The sequence below is a fragment of the Typopeltis vanoorti genome, chromosome 10 (genome assembly GCF_054136105.1).
Source record: "Typopeltis vanoorti isolate ZY-2024b chromosome 10, IOZ_Tvanoo_1.0, whole genome shotgun sequence".
NCBI classification, from domain to species: domain Eukaryota; kingdom Metazoa; phylum Arthropoda; class Arachnida; order Uropygi; family Thelyphonidae; genus Typopeltis; species Typopeltis vanoorti.
This window is the reverse complement of record NC_143558.1, coordinates 112,919,911-112,943,154: the sequence shown is the minus strand read 5'-3', so window position 1 is coordinate 112,943,154 and position 23,244 is coordinate 112,919,911. Positions and strand designations below refer to the sequence as shown.

Genomic DNA, 23,244 nt, shown 5'->3' with positions numbered 1-23,244 from the left:
TCAATTCCCACTTCCCCCCAGAGCCTTCCATGCCTCCACTGGAATCCTGTCTGGGCCCACCAATTTTCCATTCTTCATCCTCTTCATTGCCTCCTTCACTTCCACTCTACTGATGTTCTGTACCATCCCATCAGAAGGCTGCCTATCTTCTCTGTGAGTCCTCACATTTTCCTCATTCAAAAGTCTTTCAAAGTATATTCTCCATCTGTTTCTTATGTCAGCATCACTCCATAATATTCTTCCTTCAGCTTCTTTGATCTGCCTCACATGTACGATGTCCTTTGAAGCCTTATTTCTACATTTTGCCAATCGATAAATCTTTCTCTGTGCTTCCTTTGTTTCTAATTGATCATAAAGATCTTGATATGCCATGGCCTTTGCCTGTGCAACAACTCTCTTGGCTTCTCGCTTTTTCTCTTTGTATTCCTCTCTGTCATCTTCCACTCTTGACTCGTCCCACTTCTGCTTTGTCTTCCTCTTAGCTGTCACTGCTTCTTGTACATCATTATTCTACCACTAACCCTCCTTCTGCTCTGTAATCTTTCCGGATGTTTCACCAAGCACTTCAATTGCACAGCTTAGAATTACTTTTGAATTATGTCTCCACCAGTCTTGTACACTTTCTAGTCCATCTGAAATCCTCTCTAACACCTTCTTCCTAAAACAGTTCCTCACATTCTCTTTTTTTAAGCGAAATCACTTAATTTTCTTCCTCCCATGGTTTCCAAAGATTCTTATCTTTGACTTTATTGAGTAGAGCGATACCAAATAAAAATGCAATAAAGAAACAAACACTACCCAAACACTAAATTACTGTTTTAGTAATAATAAGTAATAAGAAAATGAAACAAACTTCATATTTCCAAGCTTCTCTTTCTCTCTCTCTCTCTCTCCGTGATCTAGTGACATACAAGTTTTGACCTGTTCAGTTTTTGCATCATTCACAGGCAGCCAGACACAGCTGACTCTTTTACTGTCATTTTATATATTTTTTTGTGTTTCATAAAGAAACACAGTGTGTGTTTGTGTGTATTTGGATTTAATCAAACCGTTAGTCATTAAAATATGGATTGGATGTATTTATTGTGAAATAATATGCTTAATTTATTAGATATAAATGCAAATTTTCTTTACATTGCCATAAATATAAGTTTTGCTAAAGCTATGTGAAATGTATTATCAAAGTTCAGGATTATGAAGTGTTATGTGCACATGATTAGATGGCTTGCATACCCTTCTCTTTCATTTGCATGTGTGTAAGTAGGCTTATAATTGTACTAATTTTGGTTTGCTTAAACTTAGTAGGTTATGCAGAGAGTGATTTTGATGAGATTTTCTGAGTCCAAATTGTAATTTTTGTCAGTGTCCATACATCTCTGTCCACATTTTTACATCCCATGATCCGATTTTCATTGAAGTAGGAGGCTGCATGAAGCAAGCATTTATTTTTTGTATGTACCTTGTGATTGTACAACTTTGGTCATTCAGTTGTAATTTACTTTTTTCCTTTTGCTTTTCACTTTCTCTTCTTGACTTTCTTCCTCCGTTTTTCTATTCATATTAAGCTATATATGTAAATATACCATTATCATATATTTTTATTTGCTTCCTGCCCTTTACAGATTGTGCAGAATGTCACAATCTCCAACAAAGAAAAATAGACATTCAGGTGAAGTGGATATTAGAGAATTTAAAGAATACTGGACTGAAAAATTTGGTATGATTAAGAAAGATAATAAAGCATTATGCAATGTATGTTCTGAATCAGTTTTTTGTAAATGTCTCTCTACAGAAGTAGGACTTCTTCTGTAAAGAGACATTTTGAAACTGTTCATAAGAACTTAAGCAATAAAAGTGAGCAAGAACAAAGAGAATTAATTTCTCGTGAACTGAGCAAGACAAAAAAAGCATCTGATACTTTGATGAAATTTATTTCATGTAGGCCTAGTTAAAACTTAGTCCCAACATGGAAAACCACTCAGTGATGGGGAGTATATTAAAGAAGCATGGCTAGAATGTGCTCCTTTCCTTTTTGACAATCTTTCAGAAGAGGTAAAAATTATTCAGCGCATTAAAGATTTGTCTTTGAGTAAAAAAACAGTTAAGGATAGGATGCTTAAGATGGAAAGTAATATAGCAGAGCAATTAACAAAAGATTTGGCTACATGTAAGTTCTTTTCTATTTGTGTTGATGAGAGCACAGACATTACATCATCAGCTAGGCTAACAATTTTTGCTCAGTTTTGTAGGGTTGATGAAACTTGCGAAGAGATTATTAACCTTGTAACACTACCTGAGTGTACCACTGGGATTGAAATATGTAAAGCATTTATGAACTCAGTAGTTATGAGAGCACAGACATTACATCATCAGCTAGGCTAGCAATCTTTGCTTGTTTTTGTAGGGTTGACGAAGTTTGCGAAGAGATGATTAACCTTGTAACACTACCTGAGTGTACTACTGGGAACTGAAATATGTAAAGCAGTTATGAACGAATTATCTATTCAGCAAATTGATGTTTCAAAAGTGGTATCCATCACAGCAGTTGGTGCACCCAGCATGATTGGTAATTGAGCAGGATTTGTAAATCTGTTTGCAAAACATGTTGGTCATCCACTAATAGGTTTTCATTGCATCATACATGAGGAGACCTTATGTGCAAAACATGGCCTAAAAGAATTTCAAGAAGTGATGCAAACAATAACCAAGGTTATTAATTACATTTTTGCATGGGCTTTGAATAAAAGACAATTTCAGAATCTATTGAATGAGGTGGATTCGGTGTACAAAGGGCTAATAACGTACAACAATGTTTGTTGGCTTAGTCGAGGTCTTGTTCTGAAACGATTTGTCGAATGCCAGGTTGAGATAAATTTCTTTTTGACTAATCAACAAATGTCTTATAAAGAAATGTATGACATCATGTGGATTTGTAAACTGATGTTTTCTGCAGATTTTTGCAAACATTTAAATGATTTGAACATTAAACTGCAGGGCTCTGGTAAGACTTCATGTTATGCTTGATGATATAAAGGCATTTGAAATGAAACTAGGAATTTTAAAGAAAGATATAGACAGTGAGAGATTTAGATATTTTTCCAAACCTAAAGCAGTACATCATTGAATAAACAATAGTTTCATGTTTCTGTCATTTCAATATATATATATATATATATATATATATTTTTTTTTTTTTTTTTCCCCTGTATTTGGTGGCTCATGGGCCATATTTGATTTTTTATGTTCTATGGACTAGCAATTTTTTTTTCAAGGACTTATATGGGCCCACGGACCACACTTTGGGAAACACTACTCCATATCATTTTGAAACATTTTGCCATCTTCCCTTTTGTATTAGTCTTGAATGGCCTGTCATGGCCAAGTAATGTGGCTCCTTATAAACCTGATTATTGCTTAAGATAAGCCAATTAATGCTATCTGCTATGTGTGCAAGTGAGATCAACCAACTCATTTTCACTCAAAAAGCTCTGATAAAGGTGCTTGGTATCCTAGATTAGATTCAGACCCATGTTTTTTCATCTGAATGGCATTGTTAATATCAACTAAGCTATGGAGATTCTTTGTCTATTGGAATGGAGGGAATAAGAAGGAAAAAAAAGGTGACTAACAAATCGCTCATAGTATAAATCACAGAAGGTACTGTGAAAGCCAAAGCTGATTGTGCTAGGAAGCTAGCAGATGAGGCAAAAAGAAATTCCCAAAGAGTTCTTTTGCTGTGTAGCTAGTAAAATGTAGAATGATTTTAATGAGTGCTGAGGGTAGGGAGGTAAGAAAAGCAAGTGAACTAGTTGAGTTTCCAAGTGATCATTTTGTAAGGTGTACCGTTTAGGTAAGAGATATTGTATTGCAGTGCTAAATGTGACATTAACTGATGGGAGAATAGAGGTTGATGAATTCGAGATGCTTACAATATTGCAGAACTTTAATGTGAACATGACCGTGAGATTAGATGGAATATCATCCTGTGTTACCAAGATAAAGAGCCAGTAGACTTCACTTCAGCGAACTAAATTTATTCAAATTAAGTGGATATTGAATCCAACATTATTTTTTAGCTGAATAAGAAACTCAAAGATAGGAAATCTAAGAGTTTCATGCCGAATATAGAAAACTATAAAAGTTCAGCGAGTCCAAGCGTAAGCCAACAGGTGGTACATGCTGGGACAACTCGTAGTAAAGGTGGAGTAAGTTCTGATCACTGTCCTTAGTATTTTCCCATAATGTAAAACACAACTCCTAGGAGATGTATGCTGTTATACATTATGGGAGAAGGTCACTACCCAGACCGGTTTCGACCTTTTTTGAGGTCTCGTCAGTGAGTAGAGACCTAGATGTAAATACTGAGGTTGCAGTAATACAAAGCTTATTTCTTTACTGTACGAGTCTCCAAAAGGTGCACTAATAAATACTGAGATAAAGAGGTGCACTAATAAATACTGAGATAGATTTTCAAAGATAGAAAATCTATCTACTCAGAGATAGATTTTCTATCTTTGAGTTTCTTATTTGCCTGAGAAATAATGTTGGATTCAATATTCACTTAATTTGAATCCAAACCGGCTTCAACCTTTATTGAGGTCTCATCAGTGGGAGCGAGACCCAGAGGTGATACTAAGGTTGAAGTAATGCAGAAGTCATATTTTCATATGAATAAAGGTTGAAACCAGTCTTGTTAGTGACCCTTCCCATAATGCATAGCATTATACATGTCCACAAGGAGATGTGCTTTGTATTATGAGATACTAAGGCAAGTGATGTGAAGTCATTAGCTTCTTTATACGAGTTGCCCGAGTCCTGAAAATAGTTCAGGTGCAAACTTGTTTGCTTACACTTGGATAAAGGATTAAACCAAGTATATAATTTCTTGGTATCTTTAATTTATAGTATATCAAATACTTGGTTGTTGAAAAACACATTAACAAGCAGCAATAGGGAGGTTATTGTTTACCTTTACAAGGCTTTAATGAGGCCACATCTGGACTACTGAATGCAGATCTGGTCACCTGGCTTCAGTGGGATTAAAGTGGTGGAGAGGATCCAAAGGCAAGTGACTAAGATTGTGGGCAGACCTATGGAATGATCTTTATGAGAATAGATTGAAGACTGTGGTCCTCCAAAATAGCTGATAGGAAGGGAGGAGAAAAAAAAAAACAACATGATGGAAACACCAGTTATTAAGAGGGGGGGGGTTAAATGATTGACACTGAAGACTTTTTTTTTTTAATAGATGGCAGGAACACACAGAGAGAGAGAGAGAGAATAAGGGGTCATCCCCATAAATTGTATAAGAGCATGAAGGGATAACAAGAGTGTTAGAACTAAATTCTTTGCTTGGAAAGTGGTGAATTAATGGGATTGGGTTGCCAGAGATAGCTGAGTGCTTTCTTGGTAAATGGGTTCAAGGAGAGGTATGATAGATATTATGTGAATAATGGTTAGCATAAAAATTATATATGCTAATGTAATTAAAAATAACATTTATCACTTGCAGAATTTTTGGCTAGGTTTCCTAGCCATTGTTAGTGCATACAGATGACAAGAGATAAACAAAATAGAACAACACTTAAAAAAATCTAAGTATATGTGACAACATATGCTATTAATTGCAGGAGGATAGCTCCATCTACAACTATCAGAATTCAGAGAATAAATAATTAATAATTTGTGAAACACAGGAATGAGGAGTGTTACTTAGGATGACTTCCCAAAACTGCCATAGTTTAAGACAGTCATTCTTGTTGATGTTTGGTCTGTGGATGTGGGCTCACAACTTTCTTTGTGTAATCTTCCAAGTACAAAATGAACTTCTGTGGTAACACTTAAGTTTTATTCTACTGAATTCTATGCCTAGTGGATAATACTTGGCTGGCTAAACCAGACTTATCTGACTCATGAAGTAGAATGTAATCTTGATATTCTTCCATACATATCCGAATGATCAATCATTCAGATCAATTCAGACATATTTGAATGATCAGTCTGCCAATAATAACAAAGGCCATACAAAGTATGGGACACTATATATAATTTATAGAATTTCTTTGAAATCAGTTAAACAGTTTTTATGATGTCATATTCGTAAGTTTGACACTGTTTAACTGTCATAATATCTTAAATAAGAAGAGTAATTTGCCTGGTGCCTAATTGAGTTATCAGTGTTTCAGGCCTAGTGATAAAATCTCAGTATCGTGAAAAGGGTTAGATTCTGCTGTTACTCCAAAAACAATTCCATTCATGGACTTTGTTTTGTATTGATAAAGGCTTTCATAACATCCCTCATTCCATATCAAGTAAAATTCATTTTCTATCAAAAAAAGGATGTTCTAGCTCTATTTTCACTCAATTGTGATGAGAATTTAGTGATTACTAAAGCTATCAAAAGGGTGAGAAGTCATAAATCATGATTAAAAATAATCATTCTAGAATGCTCAATCTTCTGCTTTAGGATCATATCACATTAGATCATTATCACATGCATTTCCCGAGATCCTATTCAATGGCAAATCAACAAACTTAATAATCTTCTGGATGAAGTTCAGTTTTTTTTGTTTCAGTAATGAAGATCTTTTAATTAGTTTTGATGTAGTTTTGCATTTCACAAACATTCCAGTGACTGATACAATAGAATTATTACATAATGATTTTCCTTCAGATATTTTGAAATTATTCAATTTTGTCATCAATTTAGGTTACTTTTCATGTCAAAACAAACTTTATAAACAGAATGAAGGGTTTGCAATCAAATCTTCTATTTTTAACATATATTTAATGGAATGATTTGAACAAATAATTTTTCTCCTAGGCCATCAGTTTGGTACAGATATATGTTGATGATGTTTTTGTTGTTTGGAACTCTTCCTTGTCAGCGCTTCATGAATTTCTTGAGAAAATTAATTCAATACACCCAAGAATTCAGTTTACCCTTGAAGTAGAAGAAAACAATTGCCTTTCATTTTTTGATGTTCTCATTTTATGGCAACTTAATGGAAGTTTACAGTTCTTGATATATAGAAGAACAATGCAAAATGGAAAATACATTAATGCTTCATTGCATCATAACCCTTGTCAGAAATATAGTGTAATTTAAACTTAAGTCCACTGTGTACATAAATTATGTTCCACTAATTCCTTTTTAAATAAAGAACTATCCATAATCAGAAATACTCATATCTCTAATGGATATAATTCCAAATTAATTAATAAAATTATTAATAATTATGGCCTTTGTCCAAATCCTCCTCTAGAAGAAGTTTCTAGAATTTCCATTCCATATGTGAAGGGAGTATTGGAGAGAATTGCAAGACTTCTTTACCAAATCGATCTGTTTCTATCTTCTGTCCAGTTCAAAAATTAAATTCCTTCAGAGACTTTCTGAAAGATAAATATCCCCCTAATTCTTATCCTAGCATGTATAAAATGCTATGCTCTTGCAGTTATTATTATGGGCAGATTGATCATTCAGCTCAGATTTGTGTGGAAGAGCATCAAGATTAAATTCCGCTTCATGAGATAGCTAAGTCTGGTTTAGCCAGCCATGCCTTATCCACTGGAATAAAATTCAAGTCTTACAGTTTAAGTCCCACCATCCAACGGTTCTTGTTGAGGTTCAGTCTGTGGATGTTCAGTCTATGTTTGTGTTTGATCTGTCTTAAACTTTGATAATTTTGGGAAGTCATCCTAAATAACACTCCTCATTCCTGTGCTTCACTAATTATAACTATCCTCCTGCAATCAGTAGTATATATTGTCACACATGTGTACGCTTTAAGCATTGTTCTGTTTTGCTTATTTCATGTTGTCTGTATCATTGACAATAGCTACAAAACCTAGCCAAAAATTCTGAAAGTAATACATATTATATTTTTCCTTTTGTAAGTGTCATTCCATTGCTAATTTTTATTATTATGTTCTCCACTTTTGTGTCTACATTTAGTTCAATGGTTAGAGTGGCTCTCCTTTGATGAGTCTTTGATTACATGGAGATGCTTGAGAAAAAAATAGTAATAATAAATTATCCAGTTGAAACCAAATAGGTGACTTGACACATTTTAGTAAGTTTTGAAATATGTCCAAATAGAACTGTGGAATGAAGTGTGTGAATGGATAGACAGAATGAATCTAACTCTTGCTGTACATTTTGCAAATAAATAAATAAATAAATAAATAAGGAATCTTAACTGGTTGGTTTGTTTTTATGGGAAAACATTTTCAGTATGTGAACCTGATTCATCTAATACTATGAGATACTGAAAATTTTCAAACTGCAGCAAGTATTTTATTTATCATTTTCAGACATATCCAGTGAAGCTCTAATTTTCTGCTTTCAGTTGATTAACCTTATTTAAGCTTTCCTGTACTTATTGCTTTAAGGAATGACATTTAGAAATAATCACATTGATTTAGATCTGTGTTCTTTCCTTGATTTCTAATGATATTTTCTGACAATATAGTACTATTAACTAGTGATAAACTCCATTAGAAATTGATATGATCACCCAATTTTCATGTGCTGTTTAACACCCAAATTAACTGCTCTCTTAGTAAAGCCTTTAATAAATTTGGTCAATTCAGTAAATTTAGTCAGATAAAGTAGTGTTTTTTCATTGACCTTGTATGTACTCAGTTATTATTAATATTATTATAGGTATTGTGCATCCGTCTATTGGAACTTTGTTAGCATGTTATTTCCTTTCAGCACTTTCTAACGATTATATCATCTCTATTTGCGTATATTTCAGTTCTAATGATTTTCATAAATTCGAATGAAAAACTATCTAGACATGAAAAGGATATTTATGTTAAAGTATTTATATTTTAAGTTGTTTGCGAAAATTCTTCAGTTTATTTATAATTAAGTATATTATAGTTCATAATCATTATATGTATTTTTTTCCCCGCCAGGTGGTATGTTTATTGAATGCCAGATTATGAGCTATGTGGTACATTCGACTGTTGAAAATCTTGATAAGCCATTTGGTAATCTAGAGAAGTCAACTGTGGTATATACTTTATATTTTTTTCTATCTCTTTTTCTCCACACATATCCACAATACACACACACACACACACAGACACACACACACAAAATGAAAATCCAGGAACAGGCTTTCTGGAAAGCACATCCTAGTCTGCATTGTCCTCTTTGTAAATCTATCTCGTTTTTATACATTTGCATTTATCTTGGGTTATACAACATCTAATATTCATTGCCCAACGAGGTGTTGTGTTACCAGGATTGTTTTTTGTGTGTGTGTCTGTATTAATTAAAAACAAGGATGTGAATGATGCATTTCAATTATTTTATTACATGATTTTGTTTATAATTTCTGTATTGTTTGTATTGCAGTGCAGCTTTTTTATGACTTTTTTGGATCATTTTTGTACTTGTTGACATTATAGCATTCCAGTTTAGCTGAATAAGTGCAGTTATGATGGAAGCCATTTATTTTAAGATGGTTAAATTAGGCTGCTCATACTGATAGGTTTCTGTTGCACTTTGAAAATGATCTACAAAATAAAACCAATTACTTGAGTAAATAAATAGTTCTGTCTTTTGAAAGTCTTAAATTACTTAAAAGAATTCCGTTGCTAAATTTAAGTCATCGAAAATTATCCAATTTTTTTTGTATTAACAGAATAAAAGTATGCTAAAGATAGGAAGTAATATGGTAGTTAGGCTATAAATTATGAGCATACCAGTTGGTTTGTAGCTTATCATCCATAAACACAGCTATTTTTATTTTCCCTTTCTCTCTAGAAAAAAACAGGGAAAATTAAGCATGTTGATTGCTTGTGACAGTAGAAGTATGGGTTTATGAGGAAGAACTTTGGGCAGAATAGAAATGCTTTATCATTCTTCTAAGTAAAATATGTTCTTTGTTACTTGACTTATAGAAAAAAACGTTTGGGGATAAAGAAAATTTAATTACATCAAAAGATTTTGTAAAAATTATTTTTCTAATATTAAAACAAAATTGCTTCAAAAAAGAAATCTTAAGATAGTCTCAGCAGCAAGTGGAAGCACATTTCCATTATTTCACTATCAACAACAGTAAAAAGATTTTTACATATTCTTAGGTGAAGCTAATAGAAGCTAAGCAATCTATGTGTATCTTTAAACACATTAACTTTAGAAACACCCACAAGAAGGTCTATATTATTGTTGCATTTCAGGTAGAAGTTGTTATAAATGCCTGTATGCAGTAAGAAGTATAGTAATCCTTCGATTACTGCATCTCCGATTAGTGCGTTTTCAATTAGTGTGTCATTTTTTTTCTATACCCAAATTCAATTAATGCGCTTCTAAAATTCAATTAGTGTACCTAAATACATCTTAAAAGTGAATGTTACAGATTTTAAAAAATGTTCTATCTATACATTTTTTATGGCTAACTATTTTAAAAAAATCCCTCACCAGAATGAAATAATTTAGTTACTGATTTAAAACATTTTACAAAGTTATTTTTTAATGGCATACAGTACTACACTATTTCCATGTACATTATGCTCCAAATTTGCCACCAAAATTTATGTTGGCTGCTAATTACATAGCATTTTGCTGATCATATCTTGTGCCTCCTTTGCAATTATTTTCCTTACTTTTTTTATTTTAATGTATTTTTCCAACCTTTAATCATGAGTAAAAGAATTAGTGAGCAAAAAAGTGGAAGTGTGAAAAAGATTCGAAAAGTAATCTCATTGGAAGAAAAATTTGAAATAATAAAGCAAAATGAACAAAACGAGTCGAGAACAAAGATAATTCATCATGCATGAAACCACTCAAAATCAAAGTATTATAATGATTAAATTAGAGAGAATTCTTTCTACACGGATCAAAGATTGTAACCAAAAACATCCCACTAAGCACTGATCTTATAATAAGATCAATGATTATCAATGATTTTCCATCATTGATAGCCCTTGAAAGAAAGGGCTATCAATGATGGAAAAGAAGAATTCACTAGTGCTAGGTGGTTTTAATGTTTCAAAAAGAGAAATAGCCTACATAATGTTCGAATCACAGACAAAGCTGCAAGTGCAGATAAGGAGATGGCTGCAACTTATCTAGAAATTTTGAAGAAAATTGTGAAAGAAGGGGGCTATTGTGACCAACAAATATTTAATGTCGATGAAACTGGCTTTTTTTTGGAGGCGGATGCCTTCCAAGACATTTCTGGCTAAATCAGAGAAATCGCAGTCTGGTTATAAAATTGCAAAGGGTAGAATGACTCTTCTATTAGGTGGCAATGCCAAAGCTGATCTAAAGTTAAAACCCATGGTAGTTTATAGGGCACAAAATTCTAGGGCTCTCAAAGGCATTAATCTAGCTTCCCTCCCCATTATTTGGAAGTTTAACAAGACAACATGGATTACTAAAGCTTTATTCGAAAGATGGTTCACAAGTTATTTTCATCCAACAGTTGAGAATTTTTGCAAATGAAATAATCTTGATTTTAAAGCTCTGCTTATTTTAGAAAATGCACCTGGTCACCCTACTTCTCTTGATTCATTGTGTGAGAACATTAAGGCATACTACCTGAGAAGAACATTTAAACAGGCAATAGAAGCAACATCTGGAGAGAATTCTATGACATTAGTAGAATTCTGGAAGGAATTTAATGTTAAATCTGCTATTGAAAATATTCATCAATCTTGGACTGAAATTACTATTAGCAATATGCAAGCCAATTTGGAAGCATATTCTTCCACATTGTGCAAATGATTTTAGAAGCTTTTTCAAATGAAATGGATAATGTTGTTGAGGAAATTGCCAACATCGGGCGTAAACTGGGTTTTGATGAAATTGACAATGATAACGTCCAGGAGTTAATTAAATCTCATTCTGAAGAATTGAGTGATTCCAACCTGCTAAATTTAGATTCACAGCAGGAAGATCCTGATGAATATGAAGAAAATTTAACCACTGACAGTGAGCCAAAAGAGATTTCACAGAAACATTTCAAAAATATTTTTCGTACAATCGAAATTTTTAAGCAGCAGTGCTTAGAGGCTGACCCTGATGAAGAGAGAAGCAGTAAAATTTACAGAAGAGAAGAAAAGGCAATAAGGCCATACTGTCAGTTGTATGAAATAAAAAAGAAATAAAAAAGTTGTATGAAAAAAAAAAAAAAAAAGAAGCGGAATGCCTGCCAAACTACGTTAGCTCAATTCTTTGTTAAGAGGTAGAATAATAAATGTATATTCTGAATATGTTTTATTGTCTTTCAGCTTAATGGTTTTCCTTTAACTAGGCTTTGAGACACCCTAATTCTTTTATTAAAAAAAAATTAAGGATCAAAAAAGAAATTTGAGGAATGAATTATGCCTTTTCCATAGGTTATTATATTTGATTAGTGCATTTTTGATTAATATGCCCATTTTAAAGAACACGTTAATCGAAGGATGCTGTAATGTAAACTTTTCCATTTTGTGACTTCTGTGGTTGAATTGACAGTAGCTATAAGTTTAACTTTCTTCAGGCTTTGTTTTTTGTTTGTTCGTTGTAATAAAAAAAAACATTCTTAGCATCTGTAAATTGGGATCATGGCTTTTCTTGTGATATGTACAACAAAGGTAGTTATTAATAAGAATACTAAAAAATGTTTCTTATAGTTTCTTACAGTGTAATAATGTATTCACTTTTGGTAACTGCTTCTTAAGTATGCATGCCATAACCATGCATATGGTTATGTATACAGTTTATTAAACTGTTTAGAAAAACATCCATATCTGATTATATAAAACCTGAATAATATTTACCACATCTGAAAAACGAGATTTATTGGCTCTTATATTTTTCTGCGTTTTTACAAGGGGGGGGGGGAGATCACTAAGAAATGGTAAAACAGTAATTATAGGGTGAAACATATCATGTGTTTATAACTTGTGTCAAGATCACAGTGAACAGGAGAAACTTATTAGAGTTCAAAATACTTAGAAACAATCATAAATATCTCTTACAATGAAATTGAGTAAATTATAACAACATTACAAAGAAAAAAAATATTGACTTCTACTATTAATATATATTATAATAATGTAAAAATAAAAATAATAGTTTATGGTAATCATTTCCCAAAATTTTGATACTGGCATACATTCAGCAATTCATATTTGGTTGGCGAGCAGAATTTCACGGGTCCTTGAATAGATGATAAAATTTGAATTGACTTTTGTGAAGTATATTGTCACTTGATTCCATTGATTACTGCTGGTATAGGATGAAATGTCATATTGTTGCATTTTAAGTATTTGATGCAATCTTTGTATTCTTTAATTCTGACTCAGCAGGTCAACCAGTATGTCCAACATACTGAATGATTTTTTACATTGGTTTGCCACTATTATTGTTCCCATATAAATAGCATAATGCTCAAAAGGATGTGGTAATGATGAATTCATTTTATATAAAACTTCAGTGATTGGCATCATCTGCATGTAATTCTCAATTTCCCCCCCTCCCATACACAGCATAAATTCCAGGTCTAGTATTTAATGAGTAGCTTAAGCAAAATATGGGCCTTTCTGTGATGTCACAGTAAATTCAATGTGTATTAATTATTTTATTTATTATTAATTATATAAATAAGTATATAAATAAGTATTAACTATTGGTTAGTCATATTGATAACTCTTGTCAAGGTTAACATAGGTGGCTGAATGTTGATTATTGTTGTGACACCTTTCATTCTAACTGCTCAAATTTTTGAACAATGAGAACAAAGTTCCACTTGCACTCTAGATCTTACATAAAAAGTAACCATGATTATTTTAAACAAAAGCATTTTTGTTTATGAGATACTGAAATGATTTATTTTGATGTGGCATCTTCAATCACAAACATACCACTCCAAGAAGCTCTTTGTTTTCTCTAAAAGAATTTCTCAGAAGATATCCACTTACTTAATGTCACTATCAGTTCTGGTTATATTGGAAAAACAAGTTGTACATTTAGTTTCAAGGCATTATGCATAGTCCTATCTCTTCTGCATTAGTAGAGTACTTCATGAAGCATCTGTAAAGTTATTGCTTCAGTACTGTTATTTTCAACATCCTCACATCTGGCTTTGTTTTGTAGATGATATTTTTGCATCGTGGTTGCACACAAGAGACTGAATTCTATAGTTGGAAGTTTCTTCACTTGGTTATACTATACATTAAAGATACCAAGAAATTATATACTTGGTTTAATCCTAAAGAAGCTAATGACTTCACACCACTTACCTTAAGACAAGTGGTATGAAGTCATTAGCTTCTTTATACGAGTTGCCCTAGTCCTGAAAATAGTTCAGGCACAAACTTGTTTGCTTACACTTGGATAAAGGATTAAACCAAGTATATAATTTCTTGGTATCTTTAATTTATAATGAATTCTGTAGTGTTTAGGCAAAATTAATTCCATGCATAGTAACAGTACATTCACTTTTGAACAAGAAGGCACATAACTGCCTTCCTTTTCTTGAACAGGCAGATACATGTATTGGCAAATAAATGTACAGGTTGATATGTCCAATTACCCTGACATCATATGAAGCAGACATTGTCAAAATACTAGTATACCAGGCTCATTCCATCTTTTACAGAGGCCAGTCTTCATATGAACTGAACAACAAAAACTAAAGGGATACACAATAACCACAGTAATTAACTTTAATGAAAGTACAGATATTTCATACTGAAAATAACAGTACATCATCAGTGTATAGAAACAAGCAAATCAAAGAACAGGAATACAAGGTACATATAAAATCAGTTTACTGATTAAAGAACCGGTTGGTGTGAACTGGACATTAATATATTAATAAATAATGTTAAAACTATTTTTGATGTTTACATAAAATTAGAATCTCCCAAACTTTTTTTGGGGGGGGGGGGGGGGCAATTGTTCCAATTCAGATTAGGCTGATGTAAAAGGGATTCACAACTTTCTTTGAAAAGGCATTCATATTTAAAACTTCTTCTATGGAGAAGATGAGCTTCATCCTACTGGATACTTTATTTAGTGTCAGTGCTATGCTGTGCCAGACCAGACTTTTGAGGTTTCACATATTCAATGTAATACTGCTATTCATTAATTCTTTTTTTCCTCACAGAATGGCCTGTCTGCTCAAAGCATATCAAATTACATTCACAAGTAAACTGGTAAAGTAAGCTAAACTGGTAAAGGTAATTCACAAGTAAGCTGGTAAACACCAGCTAATGATAAAGGTGACAGTTTGTCTTTTGTAGATGATAACAGATGAGAAATTTTGTTGATAGGAAAATGTGTGGGAATAAGTTGATACTACTTCAAAATTCTACCAATAGGTGTAGAGATAGCAGAAATATAAGGTATTGGAACCTGCAGTCCAAGAATACCTTGAATGGATATTAAAACAGATAACACCAGCTCTTTGCATATATGATCTTCATGCTATGTTTAGATGAGTTTGAAATCTACTGAGGCCAATCTACCTAGGCCAGATCATAAAAAGATCAAAAGATCATGCAGATTGTATGATCATTAAAGATTATACAATCTGCATCACACACCTAAAATTCAACAAATATGGCTTCACATCCTACACCATGAGCACTGGTCACTGGAACCAAATGATGAAGTTAATTCATATTTGTCTTTCAAGGAGACATTTGAAACACTTCTCACTGTTCAAATTTAAATTATTCTGAATGTATGCTATTGTCAAAAATTTGGGAAGTGTTTGAAACTGTGACTTTTTTATCTCTTTTTTTAATGTCATTATAATGTATAATAACCTACCATTTATCTGACCTTCAAAACAACAACTCTTCAAATTGACTTCTTGTACAACACATGTAATTCTACTTCAGTTATCTGGCCCTTCAATTATCAGAATGGCAAAATTGTTTTCTGATTTGGTCAGATTATTGTACATTACTGTGCATCTTAAATAATGTATATCCGTATTAAATGTTTAGTACTGTACATCATCTTATTGTAGTAGATGTCACTAATTTTTTTTTACTTTCTTTGTAATGTTATTATAATTACATAATCTTATTAAAGTAGAAGTTGCTAAATATTTTTTACCCTTTGTAATGTTGCAATTTATGTAACGTCATTGTGAGAGTCATTTAGGATTGCTCATTGGTTCTTTTGAACTGTGTGTTAAAGATGTCAAGAAATTATATTCTTAGTTTCATCCTTTATCCAAATGTAAGCAAACAAAGCATGTTTGTGAAGTGACTTCACGACTAGGCTACTTATATATAGAGGCTAATGACGTCACATCAGTTGCCTTGGTATCCCATAGTGCACCACACATATCTGTGCATACTTTGTTTGCTTAACTTGGATATAGGATGAAACCAAGAATATAATTTCTTGGCATCTTTAATTTATAGTATAACAAAGTGGAAAAACACATTTCAACTTTGAAATGTGTTTTCTACATATACATATGACTATGATAGCAAGTCGAGTTATAAATGTATGGTACATGTCATTTTTTGAACCATGTGCTCTTTGAGGATGCCCTTATAAACAAGCAGTGAAATACAAGAACAAATAAATCTTATTTATGTTAAAGTATTCTCCATATTTTTAGTGCACTTTTTTTTTCCCCCCTACTTCATTGTGACATATAATTATGAAAAAAAAATTGTTCATTTATAGTTTCTTTTTTTTTTTTTTTTTTTTTACAATTAAATTGGTTCTTTTCATCACACCTGTGTATTTAGTAGTACACAGTTAAACTTAGAATTAAGTTATTGAGATTTATATTTGGTCATTCAAACATATAATGAAAATAAAATATATTATTATTATTACATAACACCTCCAGGGAGTCCAAAGACTCATCGAGGGAGGGTACCTACTCTACAACTCTCCATCTCCACCACTCCACCAACTGCATCTATCTTCATTATCTACACCAATGCCATCTACCGCTGACCACTACTACAACCCACAGACAAACATCCATGCCCATGCCGGGATTCGAACCCGCAGCCTTTTGGCTGGAGAGCGGATATGCTAACCGCTTGGCCAACCAGACTGTCAATTTTTTTTTACTTTCTTTGTAATGTTATTATAATCACATAATCTTATTAAAGTAGAAGTTGCTAAATATTTTTTACCCTTTGTAATGTTGCAATTTATATAACGTCATTGTGAGAGTCATATATATTGACTATATAAATAAGTATATATTGATCTTTAATTGACCATGATTTATAAACATCTAATGCCAACAAGTTTCGTCAATGGGGCTGTTCAGCTTCTTCATCAGAGTTGCATTCAAACCAGTCAAGACTGTCCATCACAGTTTAAGATCATCAAAAGACATTAATCCTTTTTTTCAAACACGCTGGAGTGTACAACATCCCATGTGCTTGTGGTCTAAACTATATAGGAGAGAGATTGAGAAGCCTTGAAATCCGAAAGAAAAGAACATATAATGTTAATAACAATAGAATAGACAACTCAGGTCTAGTCCATCATTTCACGATTACAAACCATAGCATTGATTGGGATAGCAGCTCCATGCCTTATCTAGAAGAAGACTTCCATTGTAGACATTTCAAGGAAGCCGTAGTAGTCCTCCGTTCTGGAGAAAATCTTAACAGAAACCAGGGAATGATAATATCTGACATATGGATAACATTAATAAGATCGCTCAGTCTGCCAGAATTTAATTTCGCTCAAAACTACAGAGCATGCTCTCACAACAGTGACTAACATAACACGCTCCATGCATGTAATGTTACGCATTCTGTTTTAATTTTTAATTATACAGTAGTATTACTCCATTTTCTTGTACTAGCCCCTTTGACTTTTCTCTTACCGTTATAAGCCTTGAAGAAGCCGAACAGCCCCGTTGGCAAAACTTGTTGGTATTAGATGTTTATAAATCATGGTGAATTAAAGATCAATATATATTTCATTTTAATTTAGAATTAAGTTTTCAAGCACTTGAATGAAAATAAGACAAAATCAAGATATATACTTTTTTACAACTTTCTTTCTTTCATAGTATTAAGCATGCTTAGCATGTGCCATTGTTACACCATCTGAGCTTTCCTCTATTTTCCTTTTCCTTTTGGTTTGTAGATTAGTATTCCTTTTTATTTATGGTTTAGTATTTTTGGCAGTCTGATCATTTACATGTTTAATTCATTTGTTTCTACGATTATGTATTGTTTGTAAAGTCGGTTCTTTTTTTTTTTTTTTTATCTTGTTTTGTGTAACCTGTTATTTTTAAAAATTTTATTTCTGCCAATGTTATTCTTTGTTTATCTGTTTTTGTTGTTGCCATCCATGTTTTACTTCCATATACAGTAATCTACTGATTGTCTGACAACAGTTAAAATTGTTTTGCAGGTCAGATAAATGATTGAATACTGTATATGACAGATAAAGCAAATGAATACAAGATTACAGATATATTGAATATTCGTAATCTTATATTTCTTTGTACACAATTTGCTTTAAAGATATCATTAATCATCCCTATAACTGTAAATTTATTAATTTTATATTTTGGATCTGTTTCTTCTTATATTTTTCATTATTAAAACATATATGCAAGAAGTAAGATTTTAAAAAAATCTTGCAGAATGGTAATCTTCTACACACACACACACACACACACACACACACACACACACACACACACACACACACTCTCTCTCTCTCTTAAAAGTATGAATGTGTGTGTGTGTGTGTTTGGCTTCCTTGCTAAAATTGTTTTCAGAAAAACATGGAAATAACAATACCCAACACAACGGTACCCATGGAGAATGTTAAAATAAATAACTACTCAAAAATTGTATAAATTTAGTTCTTTAATCACTTGAATATGAATAAAATTCCATACCTGTTATATGGAGTATAAAAGGATAAAATCTGAGAATAATTTTAAAACTTAAAATGTAACTTCAGTCTCAGTGTAGTCACATAAGAGTTTTTTTCACTGTGCTTTATATTGTGTCCTTTCTTTTAATGTTATAGTAATCAGCCATTATGTTAAAATTATGAGACTGCTACCTTGTTTGAAGTAATATCTTTAATTTCCTTATGCGTCCACAACTTCAAATGAGTTCATCATCTGGAGAATACCTACATATATCTGTCTATCTATAGGCACTCACTCATATGCACGTGCACACAGAGAGAGAGAGAGAGAGAGAAACAAGTTACATAAGAATTCAGACAGTATGCTGAAGTATTACTGAATTGTTAACTGTTACCCTATTAACCTTACCTTTGTTGTAAAAAAAAAATATATACATTAGTGATAATGTCCTGTTTTACAGTACTGTAGTTCTGATGTAGTATTTTTATATTATACACAATAAATATAATATAAAACATGACTGTTTAGTAACATGCAATCAAACAATCTTTTTACAGGGTGATTCAGAACTCTTGGGCCAAACTTTAAGGGGTGATAGAACACACCTAAACAAACACTTTTCGTCATACGCATGGTCCGAACTCAAGTGCTAAGAGTTAGCAACTACTATGTCAGGAAATGAAGAAACAAAAGAATGACAGAGGAGATTTGAAACAATTGCAGAAATTACAGAACATAAATTAAAGAATTTTATTGAACAAATTACAGAAACTGCTCAAAAGAGTGACTGCCAACATTAATGCAGGCTTCACACCATCAGCATAGTGATTGGCATACATTGGCGAAAACACCAGGCATTTCTTGTGCAGCGGCAATAAGGTCCTCATTGGAATCGATGGGGCTATCGTAGATCAAGCTTTTCATATGGCTCCATAGGAAAAAGTCCAGACATGAGAGATCAGACGATCGTGGCGGCTGAGTGATAGGACCACCCCAACCAATCCATCATCCTGGAAAGGTTGCATCCAAGGCGTTCCACACATCCACCTGAAATGGAGTGGAGCTCCGTCATGTTGGAACCACATACGTGTTTGAATGTTTGCTGGAACAGGGTTCACTAATTCTGGCAAGACCTCCTGTAAAAATCCGAGGTATGTTCTCCCAATCAGTCGTGCTGGCAGAAAGTATGGGCCAATCAAATGGCCATTTAGGATTCCAGCCCAAACATTTATGGAGAAACGTCACTGGTACGAATGTGGACATGTTGCGTGCAGATTTCTGCTCACCCACACATTTTTAATACCCACACATTGATAATTGTGGGTATTAAAAATGCCCTCACGTGTAAAGGTACATTCGTCAGTGAATAAGACGTGCATCAAAGTCCTGCTGCAGGAATCGCTGTGCAAAATCCACACGAGGCCGGTAATCTGCAAGTGTCAAGGCGTGCGCCCTCTGTGTATGGTAGGGGTGTCTCGTAGAACTTGCCACCCCGTCGATTGGGACACACGTACGGCATAGGAAATTGCTCACATGCTACATTCGGGACGATCTGCAACTATACGTAGAATTTCCTCTGTAACGTGGCATCCTCACACTCCTTGCATACCCTGTATTCTGCATGCCGCTGACAAAGGAGCCCATTTCACACAGATACCGGTGCAATCGCTGAAAGGTTTTACAATCAGGCATGCATCTGGTCGGAAAGCGCTCTCGATACAGTCTTTGGGCTTCCCTTGCATTCCCGTCCGCAGCTCCGTAAATGAAATGCATGTTAGCTTTCTGATTTGTGAAAGAATCCATCCTTTTTGCACTCCATGGTAGAAATAACAACGACCGCAAAAACCAGCGCTTATAAGTGTTCACTGGAAAGCGCCCTCTAGGCCTTCACTGCTTGAGTTCGGACCATGCATTGTATACTCCAGTAATGCTCTATTGTTGGAAAAGAACAAGGGCCCATTTGTAATAAAAGTCCAATAAAAACTTTCATTTCTGCAACACTGACATCCTTCCATCGTGATGCCCTGTGAGATTTTCTTACTCGTGGAAGTTATGCAATTTCTTGCTCAGCATATAAATTAGTTTGTTCCACCAGTAATGCAAGAAACTCTTCTGAAAAAAAATCTACCATTGTTTGTACTATAAAATCTGTTATGTCCAATTTCGAACCAACTTTCTCTTGGAAAATAAATTGTTCAGGATCTTGTATTTCAGGTCCACAAATTATCGTTCATATTTGATGTTGTTGCTTGGGAAGTACCAGGATTATCTTCAGGCTTGGGGACGACTTCGTCTTCGCTGTCCTCACTCGAATCTTCAGAAAATTCATAATTGCTACTGTCGTAACCATCCTCGGCAAAAATCTTTTCAAATTCCGACTCACTTAGATTAGTGTAGTACTAAAGTTTTTCTTGAGTGAGTGGTGTTTTCTTTCCATATTGTGGGGTTATAAATATATATTATAATAATAATTATAAAACAAAATCCACCAGCTGAGGCGGTTTACCAGGGTGTGGCCGCTGGTGTGCACTACCAACTTCTTGGAGCCTAAGTGAGAGTTGAGTGTATGTGAGGACCAGAGCCCAACATCCTGACCCTGAGATCAGCAGCTGACATCAATACTAAGCTGTTACCTCTCCATACTCCATACACCCTGATGATGGTGTATCCAACACTGTGATATCCTGCAGACTAAATGTATTGTTGCAACAGTAGTTATAAATAAAGGTAAAGTTCTTAGTGAAGTGAAAAGTGCTGCCTTAGTTAATATTACAGTTATCCATAAACGTGGCAATCGTATTGCCAAAATGAAAACATTTTAATGGCAAAACTGGTTGGCATGTTAAGCCAAGCTATTCAAAATAACTTTTTTTATTTTTCTAAAATTATTCTGAATTTTTTGTTTGCATAACTGATGCAAATTAATGCTTTATTTTCATCATTTATGCACATATGTGACTGCTTAATAGCATTATTAAACCATTACATACATATCTGCAAGTCAAAAAAAGAAGTGGGTTGAAGGCAGTGAATCCACTTTACGACAGTGGTCCAGAACCTAACATGTTGTATGATTGCTATCTTCAGCAGCTTCTTCCAAACATTATTCGTACATTCTACTTTCACTTTGCTCCATGCTCCATGTATATTCTTTGAACAAAGCAACATGTTCCTCCCAAAAGTCTCTGAGGATTTCCTCACTCTCAATAGCAGTGATAGCTTGAGAAAAAGCATTTCTTAAATAAAATGTCTTGTACTAGTAGAGATTCTGTTCAGTGAATGTGTTAATGGGATGGCTATTGTAAGTGTGAGCAGTCATGTCAGGGACTGACTTTACTCCACTAGAATCATGCTTTTTTTCATAGTTAGAATTCATTTTAAATTCAGATTTATTCCTTTTTGACTAAATTTATCTCTACTAAAGTAATTTTTATATAAATATTTGTTGTTAGTAAATCATCTTGGGATATTTTATTATAAGATGTTTTAAGTTCGGAAATAGTCAAAGATTTATCACAGCAACACCATAAGCATACGAACTGTGACACAAAATTTTAGCACATTTATATGTTATTTCTTGATTTCTTGTAAGCTTTTTTTTTTTCATGTTTACATTCATTGAAGTCCTAATTGTTTTTCTAAATCTTTAAATCTGTGGTTTTAGCTGAGAGTTAGCTTTGCAATCCATCACTGTTCTTTTGATTTTGATCTGAATTTCTTGAATTTTGGTTAACAGATTTTTAATCCTTAGTAAAGTTATAATTTTGAATATAATTACCTTTTCCCCACCTGTGAATGCTGTATTACAGTAATTAATTCTGTATCATCCTGGTCAATAGTGAGAAGTGATATATGGTATTGTTGAATTCTGATTATGTAGATATTAGAGTAATTATTATTTGCTTCAGAATCCAACATGATCTTCCATCACAAAGGCTACATTTGTAAATATTATTTAATGTAAATAACTTAAATTATAATTTGATATCATGTAATTACCTTAATTATATCTAATATTTAATTGTTTATTCAAAGATATGTGTTTATAGTAATAAGATTCTGTATTAAATATTATTAAGCTATTTTATTTATTCGTGTGGACAGACTTATGTGTTCGTCGAACATGTTGTTTATTATTTTAACGGTATAATACGGTATAACGGTATAGCCTTCTTAAAGAGGTGCCGAGACACCAAATTAACATACCGTTAAAATAATAAACAACATGTTCGACGAACACATAAGTCTGTCCACACGTTTAAGGATTCTTCACGGAGACGATATCGTACGCAAGACACGACGATATGGTAAGTGGAAGTTGAAATTGGCGCGGCAACTAAACAGGTTAGCCTTCTTAAAGAGGTGCCGAGACACCAAATTAATACCTAACTGTTTTAAAATCAAA

At 33.2% G+C, this 23,244-nt stretch overlaps 1 protein-coding gene across 2 annotated transcripts in view; it reads left to right on the top strand.

Moving 5' to 3' along the window:
* The window catches only part of LOC150102709 (uncharacterized), a 343,878-nt gene that overhangs the window by 115,827 nt on the left and 204,807 nt on the right, over positions 1-23,244 (top strand). For both annotated transcript variants that reach the window (XM_090399309.1, XM_090399308.1), the window contains exon 6: positions 8,923-9,020. In XM_090399309.1, coding sequence (XP_090255435.1) covers positions 8,923-9,020 — 98 coding nt within the window. The remainder of the gene's footprint in view (positions 1-8,922; positions 9,021-23,244) is intronic.